Below are 21,874 nucleotides of genomic sequence, written 5' to 3' on the forward strand. Positions count from 1 at the left end.
GGTAATCTGAATACATCCCAGCAGTGTCTTGGAAGAAAGTCCTGGTGATTCACTTGTGAAAAATCAGCCATTGGCAACCCTACGGAGTACAATTCTACTGCGGGACACGTGAAGGTACTACCATGGGGCAGAATTCACTCCGTGGCAAACTGGTTGCTGAGTGAGAAGTATCATTTCATTGTTTTGATTTGCATTTCCCTAGTGTCTAATTTCATTGGATATCTTTTTATGTGTTTATTGGCCATTTGTTGATACTCCTTAAAGAAGTAGCTATTCAAACCTGTTTCCCATTTGTTTCATTTGACTGTTCAGTTTCCTGTTGAGTTGTAAGATTTCTTTATATATTCTGTGTGACTGCAGTGAAAATTGTGGCCAAAAACAAGTGTCAATGAGAATGTAGAGAAATCGGAACCCTCAACACTGCTGGTAGTAATGCAAATGATGCAGCCACTTTGGTGAGAGTGCACCTTCTAAGTGAGGATGGTGAAACTTCATCGCAGGCACTTTGGACATGTTAACAGGAGAGACCAGTCTCTAGAAAAGGCCATCGTTCTTGGTAAAGTAGAGGGTGAGTGAAAAAGGAGAAGATGCTCAAGGAGATGAACTGATGCGGTGGACACATAATGGGCCCAAACATCGTAACGGTAATGGGGACAGCACAAGACCAGGCAGTTTCCATGCTACTGTACACAGGACTGTGTCAAGTTGGAGTCAATTTGATGGCATCTAACAATAACATTATAATTCACTTCTGTAGTGATCAGAAAATATATTCCTTATAGCTTCTATATTCTAAATTTTATGAAGATTTATTTTTTACTCAGTATTTGATCCACCTTGATGACTACTCCATGTGCACTTGATAATGTGGATTCTGCCATTGTTAAGTATACTGCTGTATAAATATCAATTAGATCAAGTTAGTTGACAGTGTTTAAATCTTACATACCTTGTGTGATTTTTATCCTAGCATTCCATCAATTGTTGATTGTAGACTTTATTTTTTCCTAAAGTTCTGTGAGTTCTGGTTCATATATTCCGAATCACTATTGTTAGAGGCATGCACACTTACCATAATACCACAAACTGATTAGCTGTTTGGCAGTTCTAAAGGCTAGAAGTCCAAATCAGGCTATCAGCTTGTCGATACCCTCTGAAGGTTCGCAGAGAGAAACCGTTCTGTGCCTCTCTCCCAGCTTCTGGTAGTCCTAAGCATTCTCTGACTCACAGTTCTTATATTTGCAGTCTCCTACAGCATCCTGTGTCTCTCTTTCTTTCTTTGCACCATTCTCCTCTTGTAAAGGAAACCAGTGTGAAGGATGAAGACTCCCTCTATTCCAGTGGGAGGAGCTCTGTGGCACTGCAGGATGAGCATTTGGGCTGCCAACCACCAGGGCAGCAGATCAAGACCACCAAGCTACTCCACAGCAGAACAAGAGGCCCTCTTTAAGATTCAGTCTCAGAGACGACGGGTCAGATTGGACTCAAGGCCAGTGAGTCTGGTTTCTTGGTGACACTCCCGTAGCAGGAGCCCTGCTGGTGCAGGGGTTAAGCACTCAGCAAACCAAAAGGTCAAGGGATTGAACCCACTAACCTTTCTTCTGCCAGCATCATACCATTTACCTTTCCTGTCCTTTGTTTTATTGTAAGCATATAGTTTAGTTCTAGAAATTTAGTTCACAATACAGCATTAAACCAAATGCCCTATCCATGGTGCATTGTGTTTCTGTGTTTACTTCATTTCCATGTTTAGATTATTTTATGCTTGCGCCTTTTCCATTTTATTTCCATGGTCTCAATCTCAATGTGGGAGAATTAAAATGGTTGTCAATTCTACACGAGGTGGAGCCAGGTAACAGGGAAGGATGAAGCAAAGGATGCAACCTCACCGGCAAATGTTGCACTCTCTCTGAGCCCATTTTTCCCTCTGTTCTTAAAGAAGGTTGCTGTGAGGAGAAAATGTATTAAGATGAACTCACGTAGGACCTGGAAGTCCTTTAGGGTGACTCTCTTGCCTTGAAGAAATCAAAATTTCTGGTTGAGATCATCTTTCATGAACATCAATGCAAGTTATATATTAGGAACCAAATCATAAGAAGAAATAAAATATAGACCAACTAAATAGGCATTCAAGGGGGGAAATTAATTTCTATCTACCCAAGGTTACAGGATATAAGAATATTTTTATTGACTATAATTCAAATAAGAACCAAAAAGTTCTTACCTTAATAGAATCAATGTTTTGAAGTTCTATTAACATGTCAATAAGCAATTCTGCTCCCAGATAGAATGGTAACACAGAAATACAGAGGAAGCTATCCTGATTCATAGGAAGGACTTTAAAAAGATCAAATCCTTGTTTAAGGATTATCTGTAGAGCGTGCGCATAGTTCCAAAAGGCCCGACAGCAGTTCTGAAGCAGAGTCCAGTAGCCACCACGGTGAGCAAGGACCTAGAACAAAGGCAACATTCGAGTGATTCCAAGGTACCAAAGTTTCCAGGGCCCTGAACAAGTTCATCTTTCTGCAAATACTATGGCGATATAAAGATAGCTAAAATCATGACTATGTACCATTAGAAAGGAACCCTGGTGGCATAGTGGCTACAAATTGGGCTGCTAACCATGATGTCAGCTGCTCAAAACCACCAGCCACTTTGTGGGAGAAAGACGAGCTTTTTACTCCCATGAAGGACAGGAACAGTGGCCACTCTAGGTGGATGGACGGCTGTAGGCCAGAGAAACTCACCATCTCTCCATGAGGATGGACACTACAAGAGGCCTCACTGCCATGGAAGGCAAACCTCACCACTCACCGAGGCTGAATCCAACAAGATGGGTTCTCACAGTTGAAACCAAAATTATGCATAAACTACATAGCAAATAACTACCTGGCAATATAACTTACGGGCTTGTGCATATGGGGTAAACTTTAGGTTTATGACGTTACCAAATCAAAATGACCACATTACCATGGCTCTTCTGCAATAGAGAAAGATTTTTGTGAAATGGTCTGGTAGGCTCGCATTTCCTGTTCGGTCCTTCTCCCTAGAACTAACACCCGACTGAGAGTCCGTGTCAGAACCTGTTTGCATCCTGGGAATCTCTTTTTCATCCATTTGGTAATTCATATACACAGAAAATTCATCGGCATCTGCAACACAAACAAAAAGCACAACGTTATTGAAAATAGAAAATTGAGTTCCAGAAAACAATATAAGTGAGATACAGCAAATGACTAATTCAGCAAATGCATGCCAGCTAAGTTTGCAGAATTAACCTGGGAATTGAGCCAGGGAATGCTTCTAGGGAAAGAAGCTCTTACATCATGTCTTAATTGAGGGGCACTACCTGTTAGGTCTTAAAAGAGGGCCGCCAACCCAGCCTGTGGAAAGAGAATAGAAAGAAATCCCAGGAAAGGGAGATGGCCAAAGGAGCAACGGAAGGCAGGAGTAAGCATGTGCTTGAGCAAACACAGGTGGATTCCCTTACTTCCCCTCCACATAGATCACGCTCAGGACACGTAAAGGAGGAAAGGAGCACCGTCCCTGGCCTTGTGCAGGGAGTGGCCCTGGTCATTCCCTACCCTGTTGGCATGACATAAAAACACAGACTATTTTTTCTGGCATGAAGTTTCTCTTAGAACTCTGCATCAGGAAGTAGATCTCAATATTAAAATATCTATTTCAAATTTCATGGTAGGTCTTAGGGAGGGAGTGAGTTTAAAAGAAAAAAACTATATGCAAAACCAGACTAAAGCTCTGTGGAATTTAGTTTCAAATGCTTATATATACATATATATGTGTATGTATGTATATATATATATGTATATACACACACACATATGTATGCATATACAAATGTATTTACATATATACACCTATATATGTAAAATATGTAGATCGGTACAACTAATGTATGCCCTACAAAAAGTTGTCAAAGACACAAAGTACCTCAAATATGAATCGACATTCCAAGGGCAGTTAAACAGCATATGAAGTACCCCAATCAGCACAAGTTATAACGCACTTCATGTATCATTAAAAATCTATATGAGCTTTTATAATATTTAAAAGATACTAGAAATAATGTTTCCTTATAAAATGAGTGGTATTCAAATTAGCTGATTGGTCAGTGTTATGACTATGTGGAGATCCTATCCTATAGTACTTATGAATATGAACTTCTGTGGAAATAGAGTCTGTCTGTGAAGATGTTATAACTTAAGGGGAGTCCTGAACCAATCTGAGTGGTGTCCTTCTAAAAGAGGAGAAAACACACAGAGACCCCCCAGGGGAGACTGCCCTGTGATGTGTGCCTCTGTAAACCAAGGCATGCCTGTTACGCCCGAAGCAGAGAGGTCCTTCAGAGGCAGCATGGCCTTGTTCACTTGGACTTCTAGCCTCCAGCACTGGAAGATAAGAATTTCTGTTCTTACAGGACACCGAGACCATAGCATTTTGTTACAGCAGCCCTAGGAAGCAAATACAGTTCGAATAGGATCCAGGATCCATTGTCTTTGCAGGAACAGGAGTAAACTATCAGTCAAGTTCAGCATATGAAAGTTATCATGGCAGCCCATACCCCCTACTTCATAGAAACCCCTGTCATCAAGCAGGTAACAACAAGAATTGACCCCTCCATCAGCATATTGCTGCATGCATTTGGGAGTGAGCTTTCATGGGAAGTGGAAGTACTAGAGGGAGATCCTGGGACAAGGCTGCCACAGTCCTGAACACAGATTAGGCTTTTCTGCCTTAATGTGTGCCTTGACACATTAGAATTGTGTTTGGAGACCCATTTCCACTAAAACAGAACGCATGGTCGCTGAACCACAGCTGCCAAGATGCAACAAATGACCCTTATATTTGGCAAGTAGGTACATTGGTAACGGTGAGAATAAAACAGATATTTCCAATACATATGATAAGAACATAAAAATATCGAACTTTTTTTAAGAGAAAACAACAATTTCCTACACAACTCAACTGAATTCCTGGATCTTTAGGTAATGGCATGTGTGCCTCAGTACAACTGTGTGTGTGTATTACATTTGTTTGTGAATTAAAAAAAAACCTTAGAGGCAAGTTCACAGTATATTAACATATTTATTTTACCTGATGGCAAATTAGCCCTTCGTTTTTTAGCAGTCAGAAGGAAATCAAGCATTGCCTTATAACTTTCTACAGTAAATTTTCCTGTGGGTAATACTGCTCCTGAATTATATAATGCAAACATGTTAGGATCAAGTGACCGGAAGCTGCAAAGGGGAAAAAAGACACAGTAAAATAACAATACAAGCAAAACTGAATTAAACCTGTCAAATACAACCTTTTAGTCGTGAAACTTTTTGAGCTAGTGCCCACAAGTTTTGGATCACAAGCTATTTTGGCACTTGTTCAAAGTCAAATATTTTCCAATTAACTTTGAAATTATAAAATGTTATCACTTTTCTCTAAGGAATTTTAACATCAACATCGGTTTCCTTGCAAGAGCCCTTGAAAATCTGAATAGTCTCTGAGCATTGAAAGACTGCTTTGTGTTCACAACCACTTGATCTTAATACAGGTCCGTGAACTTACCTACTGTGTACACAATGTGTCCACAATTTGGGGTGTTTTTTTTTTTAGAGAAGGTCTAAACTTCCATTAAAAAGGCATGCATCCAGAAATACTGAGTATATATTACACTTTTAAGAAAATAAAATTTGGTACTAAGTTACCGTGGCAAAAATTAGACCACTGACTGTGCATAAATGGTTCTGTAATATTGAAAGTACCGTGGGCTGCCAAATGAACAAACAAACCTATCTTGGAAGAAGTACAGCCAGAATGTTCCTTAGAGGCAAGGATGGTGAGACTTTGCCTCCCGTACTTCGGACATGTTGTCGGGAGAGACCAGTCCCTGGAGAAGGGCATCATGCTTGGTAACGTAGAGGGGCAGCAAAGAGGAGGAAGGTCCCCAACACGATGAAATGACACAGAAAAACAGTGAGGCTGGCACAGGGCCTGGCAGTGTTTTGTTGTTGTACATAGGTCTCTGTGAGTCGGGATGGGCTCAGTGACAACTAGCGTTTGCAAGGCAGCTCAGAGAGAAGCAACTGTTTTCAGTCTCTCTGGTCTGACCCAATTTCCCTGGCCTGGCCCCACATAGGTGGCTCACTTTGACCCAACGCACTCTGTTGGTCGGGGACGTGAACTGCATCCTGAATGTAAGTCTAGCGCAGACTACAGCAAGTGGGTCCTAACAGGACGTTACTGTGAAGGGTCAATCTGGTTGTGATTTTAGCCAAAATGTTGGAGAAACAAACCAGGAGACCAAGTTCACTAAGGAATTTCAACGCTCATTTTTTTCTTACTGAATTATTTGAATAACTAGTCTCTTAATGTATATCCTGAACCAGGTCTGTCCTCCCACCAATTCATTTGATATGTTGCTGCCAGAGAAATGTCTTATCATGGCCCTGCTCAAAATCCTCAATAGCCTTTCACTCTACAAGTGTATCAAATAAAGTTCAAGTTAATAGATGTTTAATAGCACCTCTGGTCTGGTATTGGCTGACTTTTCTAGTTATTTCATGCCACTCCATGTCATTTGTACTAGACTCTTGTCAGACTGTTTGTGGTTCTCATCCTGTGTTTCCTACATCGACTCTGACTTGTGTTCTTCCAACTCTTTAGAATGCCTACTTCTCAATTTCAAAGCCATGCCAATCCATCTAGGCCTTGGTCAAGTGCCTCTTTTCTATGAAACTATTCCTTTGTGCCATTCCAATCAGAGGAAAATCCTGCCCAGGAACAAAGACTGCATTGTTCTTTTGCTTTTACCAGAAGTTTTAGTTATCTGTGGGGTTTTTTATACCAAAAGCTATATGTTTATATATGAACATTTGTGATTAATCCTTCCAGACTGTAGTCTATATGTATATTTGCCTGGTATATATGATTCATCTTTGTATACTTCTTGTGAGTTGAATTTTACTCCCAAATGTATGGTAATGTCCAAACCCCCCAGACATGTGAATGTGACCTTGCTTGGAAATAGCCTTTGTAGATGAAATCAAGTGAAAATGAGTCCACCCTGAACCCAATGACCAGTGCCTTTCTAAGAGAAAGGAGAGACAGATCTGGGCGCCGGGATAGACACACAGAAGTTCCTGTGACAACAGTAGCAGGATTTATGAATTAATGATAGAAAGGTGAGATTATATAAGAAAAATAGCATCTCTCTATATCAAGGGTAAATATATACTTCTAAATTATATAGAGTTTTGCCTAACACCTACTGACATGTAAACTATGATACAATTCATTTTAGATTTCTGTTCAAATTGCACTTTATCCTTGCATTGCAAGGTATATTAATAAACATAGTCAAGATATGTGTAAATTAGTACTTCAGAAGCGCTTCAGACTCTGAGATAAGAGATTAGAACACACACCAATGGCCAGTATCAAGTACAGGCACCCTACAAACCTCTTTTAGATTGTTTTCAGCATTAGAACCACATGCATAGATAATACATGTTCATAGGATTAAACATTTGCTATACATTGATAATGTACTATACCTGACCATTGTTGGGGAAGGACCAAATTTCATCTTCATTCGCTCCCCTAGCTTTTGTAGGAACAGGTTGAAATGTGCGTTTGCCAGATGCAGATTCATCTGAGATCTCCAGGGCATCTCCTCCAGATATATTTGATGAAACCGCTTTCTTTTGACATGATTTAGAATGATCGGGTTCATATTATCCACCAAGAATTGATAGGCTACTTTTCTAACATCAGCTCTCTTATTTCTGCCATGGGAGAAAGGAATTTTGCGGTTTTACACAAACCTCTAGACACTTAAGCAAGAAGAAGAATTCCACCTTACATAAAATAGATCAAGAAGTCACTTGACTACCCTTATGCAAATCTTCCTGACTTGCTTCTCAGTTTTTCAGTGCTATAGATGTAAAATTGGGAGATGTAGAAGGCCCTGTGGTGGAGTGAGATATCTTCATACGGGTCTTCTACTCAAGAGTCTATAGTCCCACCACCCAATTGAGTGGACTACAAAAACAGGGCATGTGTAACACTAATAGAGGGGATGGATCCGTTCCTGTTACCACCCCCTGGCTGTAAGGATGATCCAGTTTTGAAACAGGAGAGGAGGGAGAAACTGAGAGGACCTGGGAAGAGCCCGTTCAAGATCTGTGTATGAAGTGACAGAGGCCACCGAGACATGCATGGCAGCTTGTGGCACAGAGCCTCAGAGGAGCAGCGGTACTGCTTCCTTATCTGACCCACACTGTGGAACTGTGGGACCAAGTGACTCGTGGGTTGGCTTCCTGGCCCATGGAGGCAAAGACCAAGGGGCCACATGGCGGAAAGACTAAGAACCAGAAAGACTTGGCTACCATGGGACTGAGAGGCTGAGAATTGGAGAGAGACTTGGCTGCTGGCTGAGGAGACCAATGCCTTTGTCCTTGCTGTTTGCTGTCATAACCTATTAACTTCCCTAGTAAACCTCTTAATTGTGAGTATTGTCTGAGTTCTGTGTAGCCATTCTCAAGACCCATATGGTATGGGAGGGGCAGTTGGTGTCCGAATAAGTCATTGAGAAGAACAATAGGGACTTGTCTGACTCCTGCTTCATGGCAATAGGGAAGCCACAGGAGGTCAGATGTGTCTCCCTCCATGCTGTTTACCACAGGCATAAAGGTAGGTGCTCAGGATAATTTACCAGTTGGTAAAGTAAGGTAATTTCCTCACTTATATGATACTGTACTGAGTTTAAACTGAATCAAAATTCACACATAGAAGAAAGAGAAAAAGGAAAACAGAAAGAAGATGGGCAGAGATTGAATCAGAGGAGTAGACCTTTTGGCAAACAAAGGAAGGAAGCAAGCTGTTGATTTTGAAAATCAAAAGATGTTGGTTTTCTTTTCATCCAGGGTTTTTCAGCTTTTTGTTTTTGCCCTTTGTTTTTCGTGTTGTTAATTGCCATTGAGTTGATCAGATGTGGAGTAGAATTTCTCCACAGGGGAGGCAAGGCTTTGACTTTTGGGAGACAGATTGCCATCCTGTCTTGTGAGATACCGCAGAGTGGGTGCTATGGATTGAGCTGTGTCCCTCCAAAATATGGTCAACTAATCTAGGACAGGATTCTCAGTATTATATAATTATCTTCTATTTAGTGATCCGATATAATTATTTTATGTGTTATAAATCCTAACCTCTATAATGTTAGTGAGGCAGGATTAGAGGCAACTATTTTAATGTGGCATATAAGATCTACAGGATTAGATTGTATCTTTAGTCTCTTTTGATATGTTAAATCTACTAGCCGTCTCAACAGCACATGAGGACAACAACAAAGATGCTGCTGTCTTTGGAGTTCTCTGATTCCGTTCCCAACTTGCTGTGGGAAATCCTCCCCTAAGGTGCATCTAACTACCAGAGGAGTTCACCTGAGCTTCCTCAAACTTCTTTCCTTCTCTGCAATGGTTCCTGCCCAATTCTCCTTTAACTTATTCCTCTGGTTTATCTTCTGCAGTGGGGGAACCCCTGTGTACTACTGTCCATGCATCAGCCCCAATAAATAGCTTGTGCAATGACTAGCTCTCTTTACTTGATCACCCCCAAATTCCTTCCAAATCATTACAACCATGATAAATCAAAGCACAGTGGTCCAGTTAATTTTGACTCATGAACCCTTTATCTATGTCAGAGTAGAACTGTGCTCAATAGGGTTTTTAATGGCTATTTTGTGGTCTTGAACTGCCAACCTTTCAGTTAGCATCTAAGCACTTACATTTTTGCACCACCCAAGGACCCTACAATCACAATAAATGTGTTTAAATGTATGGAACAAAGAATTAGATCCACCAATAATTAAGAATAATTTGCCAGATTAACAGTCTTGGAAACTCACAGGGGCAATTCTACCCTGAACCTTGGGTAGCTATGAATCAGCACTGACTCCATGACAGTTAAAGTGATGCTTCATGATAATATATATTCTCTGATGTAAAATGACAATGTTGTCTCTAAGGTGAGCTAGAGACATATATAAACCCGATATTCATGAATGGATTTGGAGCTTGCACTTAATTCTAGCCCCAATCTAAGAACAATTAGTTCTTTTTTTTTTTTAATCAATTTATTGGGGCTCATGAAATTCATCACAATACATAGATCAATTGTGTAAAGCACATCTATACATTTGTTGCCCTCATCCCCCAAATTCGCTTGCCTCTTGGGTTCCCGGAATCAGCTCGTTTTCCTTTTTCTCCCCCTCCCCCTCAATTAGTTCTTATGGCATGGCCCTGCTTGATGCTCACTCTCGTGAAGAGATCATTAAAGCTCTGGGTACTATTGCCAAGTGTAGTGAAGAAACTATGGTGCCTGGTTATCAGAAGAAATAGTGTCTGCGGTCTTAAAGGCTTGTCTTCAAAGAAGCAGCCATCTAAGTGTGATGGCTAAATCCACATGGAAGAAGCACACCAGCCTGTGTGATCCAAGGATTGTAAATAATAAAGTCCAAATCCAAAATAGGGAACGGGATCAGAGCTTAAACTGTGAACACCTGGTCTGCAGAAGGCTATAGATGACAGTGGAGGCCAAAATCCATTTGCAGGGTCCACACGTGGATTAAGCCTCTGGTAAATTTCCTCTGATCACAGTTGAGGGATGTGAACAGCCTTGTTATCAGACAGAGAAGGTTGTGAAGTCCATTATGGCAGATATAGACAGGTCAAAATGCAATATCATATCATTTTATCTCCCTTTCAATCTATTTTAAAGTTGTTTCAGTTAAAAAAAAAAGTGGATGGGAACTCCAGATGGGTTGGGCCTCCTGTCAATTGTCTCTGGCCATAGAGCAGGGAGGTGAACAGCCTTGCTATCGTGCAGAGTGCATGGGAAAGTGGATAACTACAGATGCACTTACATTAGAATTTAACACCTTATCGTTTGATCTCCCTTTTGATCCATTTTAATCTCATTCTCGTTTGCAACATGTTCCTTTCTATTGAGGTTTTTATCTGTTATACTTTGTTATTGTTAGTTTTCATTTATATGAGTTTTAAAAAATGATTTTCTGTATATGAAATGCAGAATATTTCAATCTATAGTGACAGCAACTGGATTAATCGTTCCTTGAGGGTGTAGCAGGGGAGGTTGGGGGTAAACATAGTGCTAATTACAATGAGTACAAGAACTAAAAAAATGTTCCAAAACTGATTGTGGTGATGACAGTACACCTCTTCTTGATGTGTTTGAACTATCAAATTATGATATATGAATTATATGACAAAAAAATCCTGTTTTGAAGAGAAAAAGAATAACATCAATTTGCTCTAATGACCACCCTAAGTAAACTGCTTCCACCTCTACGATCACCCCAGCCCAGTAGCTCTGTAACATATTATCTAGTTCATTTACTTCACAAAATGAATACACTTCTGAATTACCTTATTTATCTGTGTGCTTATTTGTTCACTATGTTCCCTTGGTAAGTAAGGTCCCTGGTGGCCATGACCTTTATCTATCTATTCCCCCAGTGTATCCCTCCTGCCCCAAATGATGCCACTACAGAGTCACCCTCAAGCGAACATTTGTCAAATGAATTAGTTAAATGATACCTTTCTTGTTCTGCCATTTCAGAAATACTTGGATTTCTGGAAAAAAATTCTCTTAGCGTTTCCCTTTTTTTATATTTTCTTTTTGGTGGTATTTCTGTAACCTTAATAAAGGAGATAACAAAAACATTACAAACTAAATTCAAACTTTGAACAAAATGCTATGTCATGGAGTCTAAATCACTCATCTTACAACCCTGAAATACAGAGGGTTCCTTACTTCCCCTACTTAAAGAGCAACATCAAAAGTACCCCTAGAGATAAGAAGTTCTGATTATAAAAATATTCATATGATAATAAGAATTGAAAAATGCTAATTATAAAAATATGCTTATTTTTCTTTCCTGTGGTTTCATATTATTAAAAATTAAAATTCACTTAAATCATCTCTAAATACATGAATCTCTTGTTTCATGAGCTTAAAATTTCAAACTTACTTTTCCAATCTCCATTACTATAGCTTTAAACTTCCTAACAGGTTTGTTTGCTTTTTTATTTAAAATATTGTCCTTAAATCTTGGCCTTCTGGTTCCAAGTAGGGTCTCATTCCTCCTAAGGCAAAAATACAAAATCAATCAAAAGGATTTGCAAAAATATGCAGATCTACTTCAAAGAAACAGGTCCTTTAATGAATGCTGTCACTGAAACTATGCAGGAAGTTTGTCCAAAATTGCTTGTGTCCCATGTGGAAGTTAGATCGTGATAGCATCTGGTGATACCATCTGGCTCTCAAAAGAGAAAAAATGTAACCTAAATCATAAAATAGGATGAAAACTAATGTGTCTATGGACAAAAGTGCAGCAATTAAAGGCATGATATGAGAGGAATCGAATTGGCCTGAAAATAAGACAAACGGTACCCCTCCCTTTACAACTGAGAACACTAGATCCCAGTGATGTAGACAAGCTCTCTTTCTACTAACAGCTCTGAGTCTCTTTAGTCCAATCATATACAGGCTTGCAGGCATCATTCACTTCTGACTGCCCACGGGGACTAAGCCTCTTAGATGTGGGCTAAGTTCTCCTGACTCAATCACCTGCCGGGGGGTTTTAACCTGGTTTCCCCCATTCTCCATAGACGTCAGTGGTAATCTGGGTCATGTTTAAATATGTACTGCAAAGTTTCTCATTTTCCTTCTATTGACACTTATTACCTATGTTTCCATAAATATATATATTTCCTGGAATGTATATATATATATATTTTTGGCAAATACTTGCCAGGTGGAGCAACACCCTCCTACAAAATGTTAAATGGGATCCAAAAGGGTAAATTGCATGTAATGAAGGGTCCACCATCATGGGAAAGCTAATAAGATGGCTAAGTGAACCTGGAGAACTAGTTCCAGGCATTGAGGTATATGACTCAACTTTATCTCAGTCTTAGAGACAATTCATTTCTCACTTCAATGTCGATATGATGACCCTAAATGATCACTGTATTTCATTGTCTCCTTAACCTAGGAAGCTTGGACCAGTGACCACTCGGGATGTCGGATCCAGATTCTCTACCTTGCATCCCAAGCCTGCTGTTTTCCAACCAGCTTTGTCATTCTTATAGGCCCTTACTCTCTCCAGACTCCCACAGAAAAACAATTAATAGCCTGTTACATTTTTAAATGGAGCTAATCACTAACCATTCCACTTCATGTTTCACTGACAGCACATTTTGCAGATACAGCCTCTCTGTCTCATCATCCATCCCTTTGTTTTTGACACTGCATCATTTTGTTTCAGGTATCGCTTGGTCATGCTGGTTTCAAATCATGATGACGTCATGCACAGCCGAACAAAGCATTGCACTTACAGGATGACTGGTGTAGTTGAGGACCTTGTATGCACTGTTGTGTCAATCATCTCACGGGGCTGCCTTTGTTTGGGTTGATCCTCTATTTTACTGATCTGTACTAACAATTGGAATTTCCTGATGACTTGTTAAAAGTAAGGGAGCCAAAGTCTTGGCATCTTCACTTCTAAGGAGCATTCTCATTGTACTTCTTCTGTGGCTGGCTTGCTCACTCTGGTGGTGGCAGCCCACAGTACATGTAATAGTCTTTACCAAAACCACAATCTGAGTACAATTCTTCTGTTTTCCTTTTTCATTGTCCAGCTTTCAGAGGCAATTGATAAGACCATGGCTTGGGTCAGGTACATCTTAGTTATCAAAGTCTGGTAAACCACATTTAGTTGGGTTTGTAAAATCTATTCTGAATTTAATTCATTTATAGCTACTGTGATTACTGAAATGCTTGGGTTTATTTCTACCATATTCAGGGTTTGACATTGAACAGGTTCTCAATGCATCCTTTTTTTTTTTAATTTTGCCTTCCTTTCTTTTTTAAGGGATAAAAATGTTTAATGTATTTTCTTTCTCTCACTTTGACTCCAAAAAGTCAAATATCCTATTTCTAGTATAAAATTTTTGTAAGTATTCCTAAATTTTTTAGCATGTAATAATTTTTAAATATAAAAGTAGCTAAAGCTAATCAGTATCATTCTATAGATAGGAACACTCCTTAAAAATAGTAATCCTCATCTTAACTCTGGCCGTGCATTTTACTCCTGTATCATTATTTGATATAAGCTGTTTTCCATTTTTATGTTTGAAACAGGAATATAGACTCCTGCGCAAGACCATTATTAAAGTTTGTTTTTAAGTATCCACCCACTTAGATGTAACTAAACCTATATCCCAATGCTCACTACTCTTCCCCAGCTTATTTGCATGCTCCAGAGATTTGCATGCGCCACCTTCTACTGGGTATATGTACTTACTTAGATAGAAAAAAGGCACATGTATGCTCACTGAGGCATTACATGGCTGAAAATGTCTTCTTATGTCACTAGGTTGTACTGTGATGACTTTCACGTTGTTGTCATGCTGTAAACCATCAGTATTTCAAATACCAACAGCTTCACCTGTGTTGGAGTGGTTTCAGCAAAGCTTTCAAATTAAGACAGATATGGAAGAAGGAAGAGGCATTGTTTCTGAAGGATTCACCATTGAAAACCTTATGAGTAACAGTGAAACATGGTCATAGATAGTAGAGTCGCAGAAGATGAGCCCTCAGGTCAGAAGGCACAAAGTAGAGGCGACTATAATGATGTGAATGGAGGAAAGCATTCAGGACCTTCATTTGCTGATGAAGCACATCTCAAAGTGAGAATAAACAGCTGTAAACATACATGAATAATCTAAATACAGAGTGTATGAAATAGAATAAAGAAAATTATAAGTTGTAAAAAATGAAATGGAACACATAAAGATCAATATCCTAAGAATCAGTAGGCTGAAATGGACTGGTATTGGTCATTTTGCTGGGAATGTCAAATTGAAGAAGATGGATATCCATCTCATCAATAAAAAGAACATTTCAAGAGCTATCTTGAAATGCAGGGCCATTTGGGTAGGAAAAATATCTATCTATACACTAACAAGGAAGACCAATTACCATAATACTATTACTCAAACTGACCCACTAATTTTTAAAGCCAATGATGAAAAAACTCCAAGGATTCTACCAATTTCTTAACTCTAAAATTGATCAAATATGCAAGATATACTGATAATAACTAATAATTATTGTTGATTGGAATGCAAAAGTTGGAAACAGAGAGAATTGGTAGTTGGAAAATACGGCGTTGATGATAGAAACAATGCTGGAAATCACATGATAGGATTTTGCAAGACCAATGAATGATTCTTCATTGCAAATACCTTTCTCAATGACCTAAATAAATACTATACCAGTGACCTTACCAAATAGAATTCATAGGAATCATGTCAACTATAACTATACAAAGAGATGATGGAGAAGTTCAATGTCAGCAGCCACAACAAAGCCAGAGGCTGACATAGAATAGACTACTAATTGCTCATGTGCCAGTTCAGGCCAAAGCTGAAGAAAACTTTTAAAATCAATTTGAGTTAAAATATGGCTTTGCCTATATTCAACCTGGATATAGAACATTTCAAGAATAGTTTGATGCACTGAACTCTAAGGACTGAAGGCCAAACACGTTGTGGGATGACATTAAGAGCCTGGGGACATGGAAGAGGAAAGGGGGTGGGAATCAACATCAATATGCAAAAAGGGGGGAGAACTACAAAACTGACTATAAAGATGACGTACAGCCCTTGTTGATATGATTGAACCGTTTAATTGTATGATATGTTAATTATACACCAATAATCTTTTTAAAGAACATCATACGTAAAGAAAGCAAAAGGTCATTACAAAGACAGGAAAAGACAGGAAAAGAAGAAAAGACTTAATGGATATCAGAAGAGGCTCTGAAACGTGTTCCTCAATGTGCAGAAGCTAAAGGAACTGGCATAAATTTTGACATAAGGAAAAAAAATCAAAGGGTAGCTAAAAAAGACAAAGTAAAGGTGATGTAGTTAGTTTATTATGCCAACCTGGCTGATAAACACATGTGGGGTTAATTGAAGGGCGGAGAGATAAATGGCTCTATAAGCCTCACCTTTCTAGTTCTAGGCTCTCTTGCTTTGTGATGGTTGGACCAGGGTGCAGCTGCCTTAGCCAGTTCCCTGCTTCAGCTGGCAAGGCTCACTTCCTTCTTGCAAGACATCCCCAAGGAGAAGCCTCATGGACCTACCCCGATGCAGCCCCGGGTGATGGAGCAGCCATGTAGAGACCCCTGCCAGTGCTGAGATGCTTACATGTTCACTGATTTGGCTTTCCTCCTTCAGTCAGCATCATTGCATGTGTTTTGTGAGATGGAGAAAGACTTTGTGGATTGGTGTTGGACATATGGACTAATGTTGGACTTGTGGGCTTGGGCAGCACTGGGTTTGGATGTTTTCTTGGTGCGCACTTAACCTTTTTATATAAAACTCTCTCATATACATGAGTTTCTGTGGATTTGTTTCTCTGAAGAACCCAGAATAACACAAAAGGATTCTAGTGAAGTGTGCAAAGACCTGGAGTGAGAATGCCAAGAAGGAAGAACCTGCTCAGTGTTTCTGAGCTTTAATGAACAAGGAAGCATTCAAGCCCGGGATTGCCATATTGAAAGATTCTATGGGCCAAATATTGAAAAATGCAGGAAGCACCAAAGGTGGTGGATAATTACATAAGTCACTGTACTAAAAATAACTGGTTGACATTCACCTCTTTCAAGAGGTAACATATGACCACGAACCAATGGTATTAAAAGAAGAAGTTAAAGTTCAATCGAAGGCATTGGACAAAAAGCGGATGAAGTAATAGGAACACTCACTCATCTATGAAATTTGGAGACAGCTATTTATCCAACCAACTGTGAGAGATCTATATTTGTGCCCATTCAAAAAAAAGGGGGGGTGTGAAAAAACAGAAAGTGGAAATCATCAACCAATATCATTAGTATTACAGGCAAGTAAAATTTTGCTGAAGATAGTTCAAAAACATTTAAGCCAAACACTAACAGAGAGATGCCCAAAATTCCAGCTGCTTTTAGAAGAGGGCTTGGAACAAGGGATATCACTGCTGACACTCGCTGGTCTTGGTGAATGCAGAGAATACCAGAAAGAGGTTTACTTGTGATTTAGTGACTATGGGAAAGCATCTGACAATGTGGATTGTAGGAACCAGGAGTAACATTGCAAAGACTAGGAACTCTCAAAGACTGAATTGTGCTACGGCAAACCTGGACATAGACCAGAAGGCAGTAGACCAAGAGGCAGTTGTTCAAACAGAACCAGAGAATACTGCGTGGCTTAAAATAAGGACTGATGTACCTGAGGATTGTGTCCTTTCACTGTAAACTAAGCAAATAATCTGCGAAGCTGGACTACATGAAAGAAAATGCAGCATCAGAATTGGAGGAAGACCCATTAACAATCTGGAATATGCAAATGACACATTGTTTGCCAAAAGCCAAGAAGACTTGACATACAGATGAAAAGTAAAGACTTAGCAGCCATCCTTCAGAATAGATTGCACCTCAATATAAAGAAAACAAAAGTTCTCAAAACTGGACCAATAAACAACTTCAGGATGAACAGACAGAAGATTGAAGTTGCCAACAGTTTTATTTGGATCCACAATCAGTGTTCATAGGAGCAGAGAAATCAAATGGTATGTGACACTAAACATAATGTGTTAGTCTAGGTAGAAAGAGAAACAAATCCACAGAAACTCATCTGTATATAAGAGAGAGTTTTATATAAAGGGTAAGTATACATTGAGAAAGCATCCCAACCCAGTGCTGCCCAAGCCCACAAGTCCAACATTAACCCATATGTCCGACACCAATCCACAAAGTCCTCTTCCATCTCACAAAACACACGCAATGACGCCGACTGCAGGAGGAAAGCTGAATCAGTGAATGTGTAAGCATCTCAGCGCTGGCAGGAGTCTCCATGTGACTGCTCCAGCACCCAGAGCTGTATCGGGGTAGGTCTTCGTGGCTTCTCCTCAGGGATGTCTTGCAGGAAGTGGGCAAGTCTGCTCCATAAGACCTCTTCAAAGTGTTAAAAAGCAGAGATGATAACAAAAGTAACATGATTTGTGGCCTTCAAAGATGCCAACCCTGCCCTTTTAAAGTCTTGTAAATAAAAGAGCACAGAACTTATTGGGGTAAAGTTAGAGAGATGGAAACATTGCCTTCGAAGTATATAGACCGTGAGGGAGATGAAGTTGAGAAACAATAGCTGCACTATGATATTTTATTTAATAAAAGCTTATGTGATTTTGTAGGAATACTTTTGGACTTAACCCTTCTATTGCTTTTATGAATACATATACTTTTAATATTTGCAAGAGTTTTTCAGTTGATTTTCTTCAAGTTTCAACAATTCAATCTTGAACATTCACAAAACATGAAAATTTACATACTTTTCAAAATTTTACAACTCATATCTTTCTCTAATTTTCTTGGCCGACATCTAAAACATATGCTAAATATGATCAATGACAGAGAACATATTGAGCTCATCCTAGCACAGATATTATAATGGATAAGTTATCAATAAAGCCTACTAAGCACAACACCATCAAAAACAAAACAAAGAGATGTCACTTTGAGGACTGAGGTGTGCCTGACCCACGTCACGATATTGTCATTGCCTGGTGTGCAGCTGAAAGAGACAAGGAGTAAGGGAGAGTGGCGGAGAACGGATGCATTGGGACTGTGGCATGAAAAGGAATTCTGAATATACCATAGACTGCCGGAAGACAGACAATCTGTCTTAGAAGCAGTACAGCTGGCGGCTTCTTGGGTGTGAGGATGCTGAAGCTTCATCTCACGTACTTTGGACGTGTTATCAAAAGGGCCAGATCCTGGGAAAGGGCATCAAGCTTGGTCGAGGATCGATGATAAAGTGGAGGACCAGCAAGAGAATGGACTGGCAATGGTGACTCAGCCTTGGGCTCCGACATGGCAAGGACTGGGAGGCTGGCACGGGACCAGGCAGTGCTTGGTTCTCTTTTCCACAGGGTCCCTCTGAGTCGGAACTGACTGGGGCCGTCGCTCCACAGTCAGGCACCCAGACTTCTCTGCACGCTGAAAATGTCTTCTGATTTTCTTTAGCATCAAGTATATTCTTTAGCGTTCTCAAATATCTTATTTTGGCTGTGACTTCTTTTTTTCACGTAATAAAACTCTCTAATTCCAACAATCCCATTATTACCATGTTTTTCTTCATTTAATAGAAACAATTTCCCCTTCTATTATTTGAAAAAGATGAAGCACATCTTTTCTAAACTTTTGTTCTAATAAGTGCAATGCCCATTTTAGGAAGAATATTTGGGGGGCATGTTTTAGGGAAGGTTTCTATTTTACAGCTATCTGTAAAAATATATTTCATGTTATTGTCTTTAATTACAGTGGGATACTTTAATTAAAGTGTGATAATTAGATCCCATTTTCCCAAAAAGTTCATTTATCAGAAGAAAAGTTGAATTCACTCTAACTCTTGGCATCTCTCATAATAGGCAAGAGACATGAAACTCCTTCCCTGTTTTTGGAAGGCCAAGAGAATCATTCGGATCTCAAGGGATACCTCTAAACGTTTTATTATTTCTGTTTCAGGAGTACCGTATCCACAAATACAAAAGAAAACTCCAAGAAATGATCCCGCTTCTATGGGCTCTCCTTGAAGCTATGGAGTAATTAAAACAGTAGAGCATGTGAACAAAACTGGACCAAAAAACTCATGTGCGCAGGAACTGATCACCTGCAGGTGAAATGGCTACCTTGGGTCTACAACCAAGAAACATAATCTATTTCCTATTAGAAATTTGAGCCTGCGCTATTCTTATTTCAGTGGTATAAGACTGTTTATGTTTATTTATAGAGCCTGTTCTATTCTTATTTCAGTGGTATAAGACTGTTTATGTTTATTTCAGTGGTATAAGACTTACTTACATCCAGACATCTGAAACTACCTTCCAGGTGGCTATTTTAACTCCATTCTCTCTACATAGCCTAATATTTATGAAACTGACAATAAGGTGATGACAGCACAACTCTGTTTAATATGGTTGAATTATATGGCATGTGAATGATATGTCACTGAAACTGTTTAGAAAGAAATAACAAAAGGATTATCGGAGCATTAAGAAAGAAACACATTTTAATGAATAACACATGTACCTTTTCAAGAAGTCGTGGACAGGAGTTGTGACCTCCAGGACAAGGGAAAATCGTTCCTCGTTTATGCATTTTAGCATAACTTGTGTAAAGAATTCCAGGAATCTAGGTCTCTGCTTAAATCTCATAACTAGAAAACCAAGGGATTTCACAGAATTATCAACATAGTTTGGGCGCAGAAAGGTTACTATTGCTAATGGTCATTTTGTTGCGCAACAGGCAAGTTTACGAACTTGACATTTGTATTTTTCACCTGAAAGAATCATTTATAGGAATGGATGTGGTACGAGCTGTTGTTTTTCTAAGCTCATGCATTTCCTTCATGTGAATTTTTTATTTTATCTTCCAAGTATCTCCACGTGGAGGAAGTTTTCAGAAAAGTTGCTTCTAAAACTATGATCTGTTGGCACATTAGAATAACTTTCTCCTCTGATTTTATTGTATTACATTCTATATTAAGCAATAATGTTGCTATTTTCCTCTAAGCAGAATTTAAGAACCACCATTTCTCAAGGTACTAGCTTTTGTAAAGTTCTTCGTAGCACTGTTCACTCCCAAAATATGCCACAGCCCAAGCTCGGCCTCTCCAGACATTAAAAATCAGCGCCCCACTTAGGTCTCTCTCCCAATTTGGCAACCAGATGCAGGGTGATATTGACTGGTGAAAAACCCAAAACCTTACACCTAAAAGTTCTGAAGCAGGCAACAACAAACTCCACAGAATGAATGACCTTCAAAGTGGCTGTCTTAGAGGACCTACCTTCCCGCACAGAGCCCTTCACCGACCAGTTCAACACGATGGGGTAGAGGAAGATCGGATCCTCTGTTCCAGAGAGCTCCGTGGTGGTATCTAAAGCCCAAAGACTTGAGTAAGTTGCAGGTTCTGCGTACCATCAAAAGCCAAAACAGCAATTCTTTGGGGTGAGGGTGGGTGTGGAAAATAAAAAAATACTCAAATGTTCATTCTAAATGATCATTCCTGAAAATATCAATTATCTGATCATAGTTTGGGTGTTAAAAAGAATCTACAGTAGTCTCAATTACTGTCCTGTCATTTTACCTTAAAAACCAAGGAGTCTACCCTCAAAAATGGGTGGAGAATTTAGGTGCCTGATTCCCTCTTGGTCAACAGCCATTATAAAGCAGTAAACCCAGGATGCAGGGACCTACCCAGGATATGCACTCCTGTTCATTAAGGGCATCTTGGGAGGGCTGTGGAGAATGATGAGCAGAGTTTCTGCGTCAGGCTGGCACTAAATAGTTAGTCCTTGGTTTCTCTGTGCCTCCGTGTTCTCGTCTTTACAATGGGGATAATAATAGCACCATCCTAATATGGCTTTCTCATACAAGTTCTATGAATTTTAGTACATGAAAAACACCTAATACAGTGCCTATCACAGTAGGTGGTTTACGCATACTAAAATTAGAACACTTTTATTTTCATTGTCATTGCTATTGTATCTACTACTTTGCCAGTAACAGTCCACTGTGCTTCTTGGTAAACTGTTACTTTTTAGTGATCTGGTCAAAATTAATCATTCAAATTTCTAGAACATCTAGAATACTTTACATTGGAGCGGGTTGTATTTTTTTAAACTACGTAACAAGACAATTACAGCTTTCGCAATATTAGGTTTACCGCTTTCAGGA

At 39.4% G+C, this 21,874-nt stretch overlaps 1 protein-coding gene across 1 annotated transcript in view; it reads right to left on the bottom strand.

Annotated features, from left to right (window-relative positions):
- Positions 1 to 21,874, bottom strand: part of CFAP54 (cilia and flagella associated protein 54) — a 390,102-nt gene that overhangs the window by 221,470 nt on the left and 146,758 nt on the right. The window contains exons 26-33 of the mRNA XM_030886291.2: positions 20,985 to 21,074; positions 20,228 to 20,354; positions 12,065 to 12,179; positions 11,631 to 11,731; positions 7,569 to 7,799; positions 5,116 to 5,258; positions 2,971 to 3,152; positions 2,225 to 2,452 (exon numbers count right to left, since the gene is read on the bottom strand). Of these exons, the coding sequence (XP_030742151.1) occupies positions 2,225 to 2,452; positions 2,971 to 3,152; positions 5,116 to 5,258; positions 7,569 to 7,799; positions 11,631 to 11,731; positions 12,065 to 12,179; positions 20,228 to 20,354; positions 20,985 to 21,074 (1,217 nt within the window). The remainder of the gene's footprint in view (positions 1 to 2,224; positions 2,453 to 2,970; positions 3,153 to 5,115; positions 5,259 to 7,568; positions 7,800 to 11,630; positions 11,732 to 12,064; positions 12,180 to 20,227; positions 20,355 to 20,984; positions 21,075 to 21,874) is intronic.

The sequence above is a fragment of the Echinops telfairi genome, unplaced genomic scaffold (assembly GCF_000313985.2).
Source record: "Echinops telfairi isolate 266 unplaced genomic scaffold, ASM31398v2 ScPeMD7_2;HRSCAF=8, whole genome shotgun sequence".
Lineage (NCBI taxonomy): Eukaryota > Metazoa > Chordata > Mammalia > Afrosoricida > Tenrecidae > Echinops > Echinops telfairi.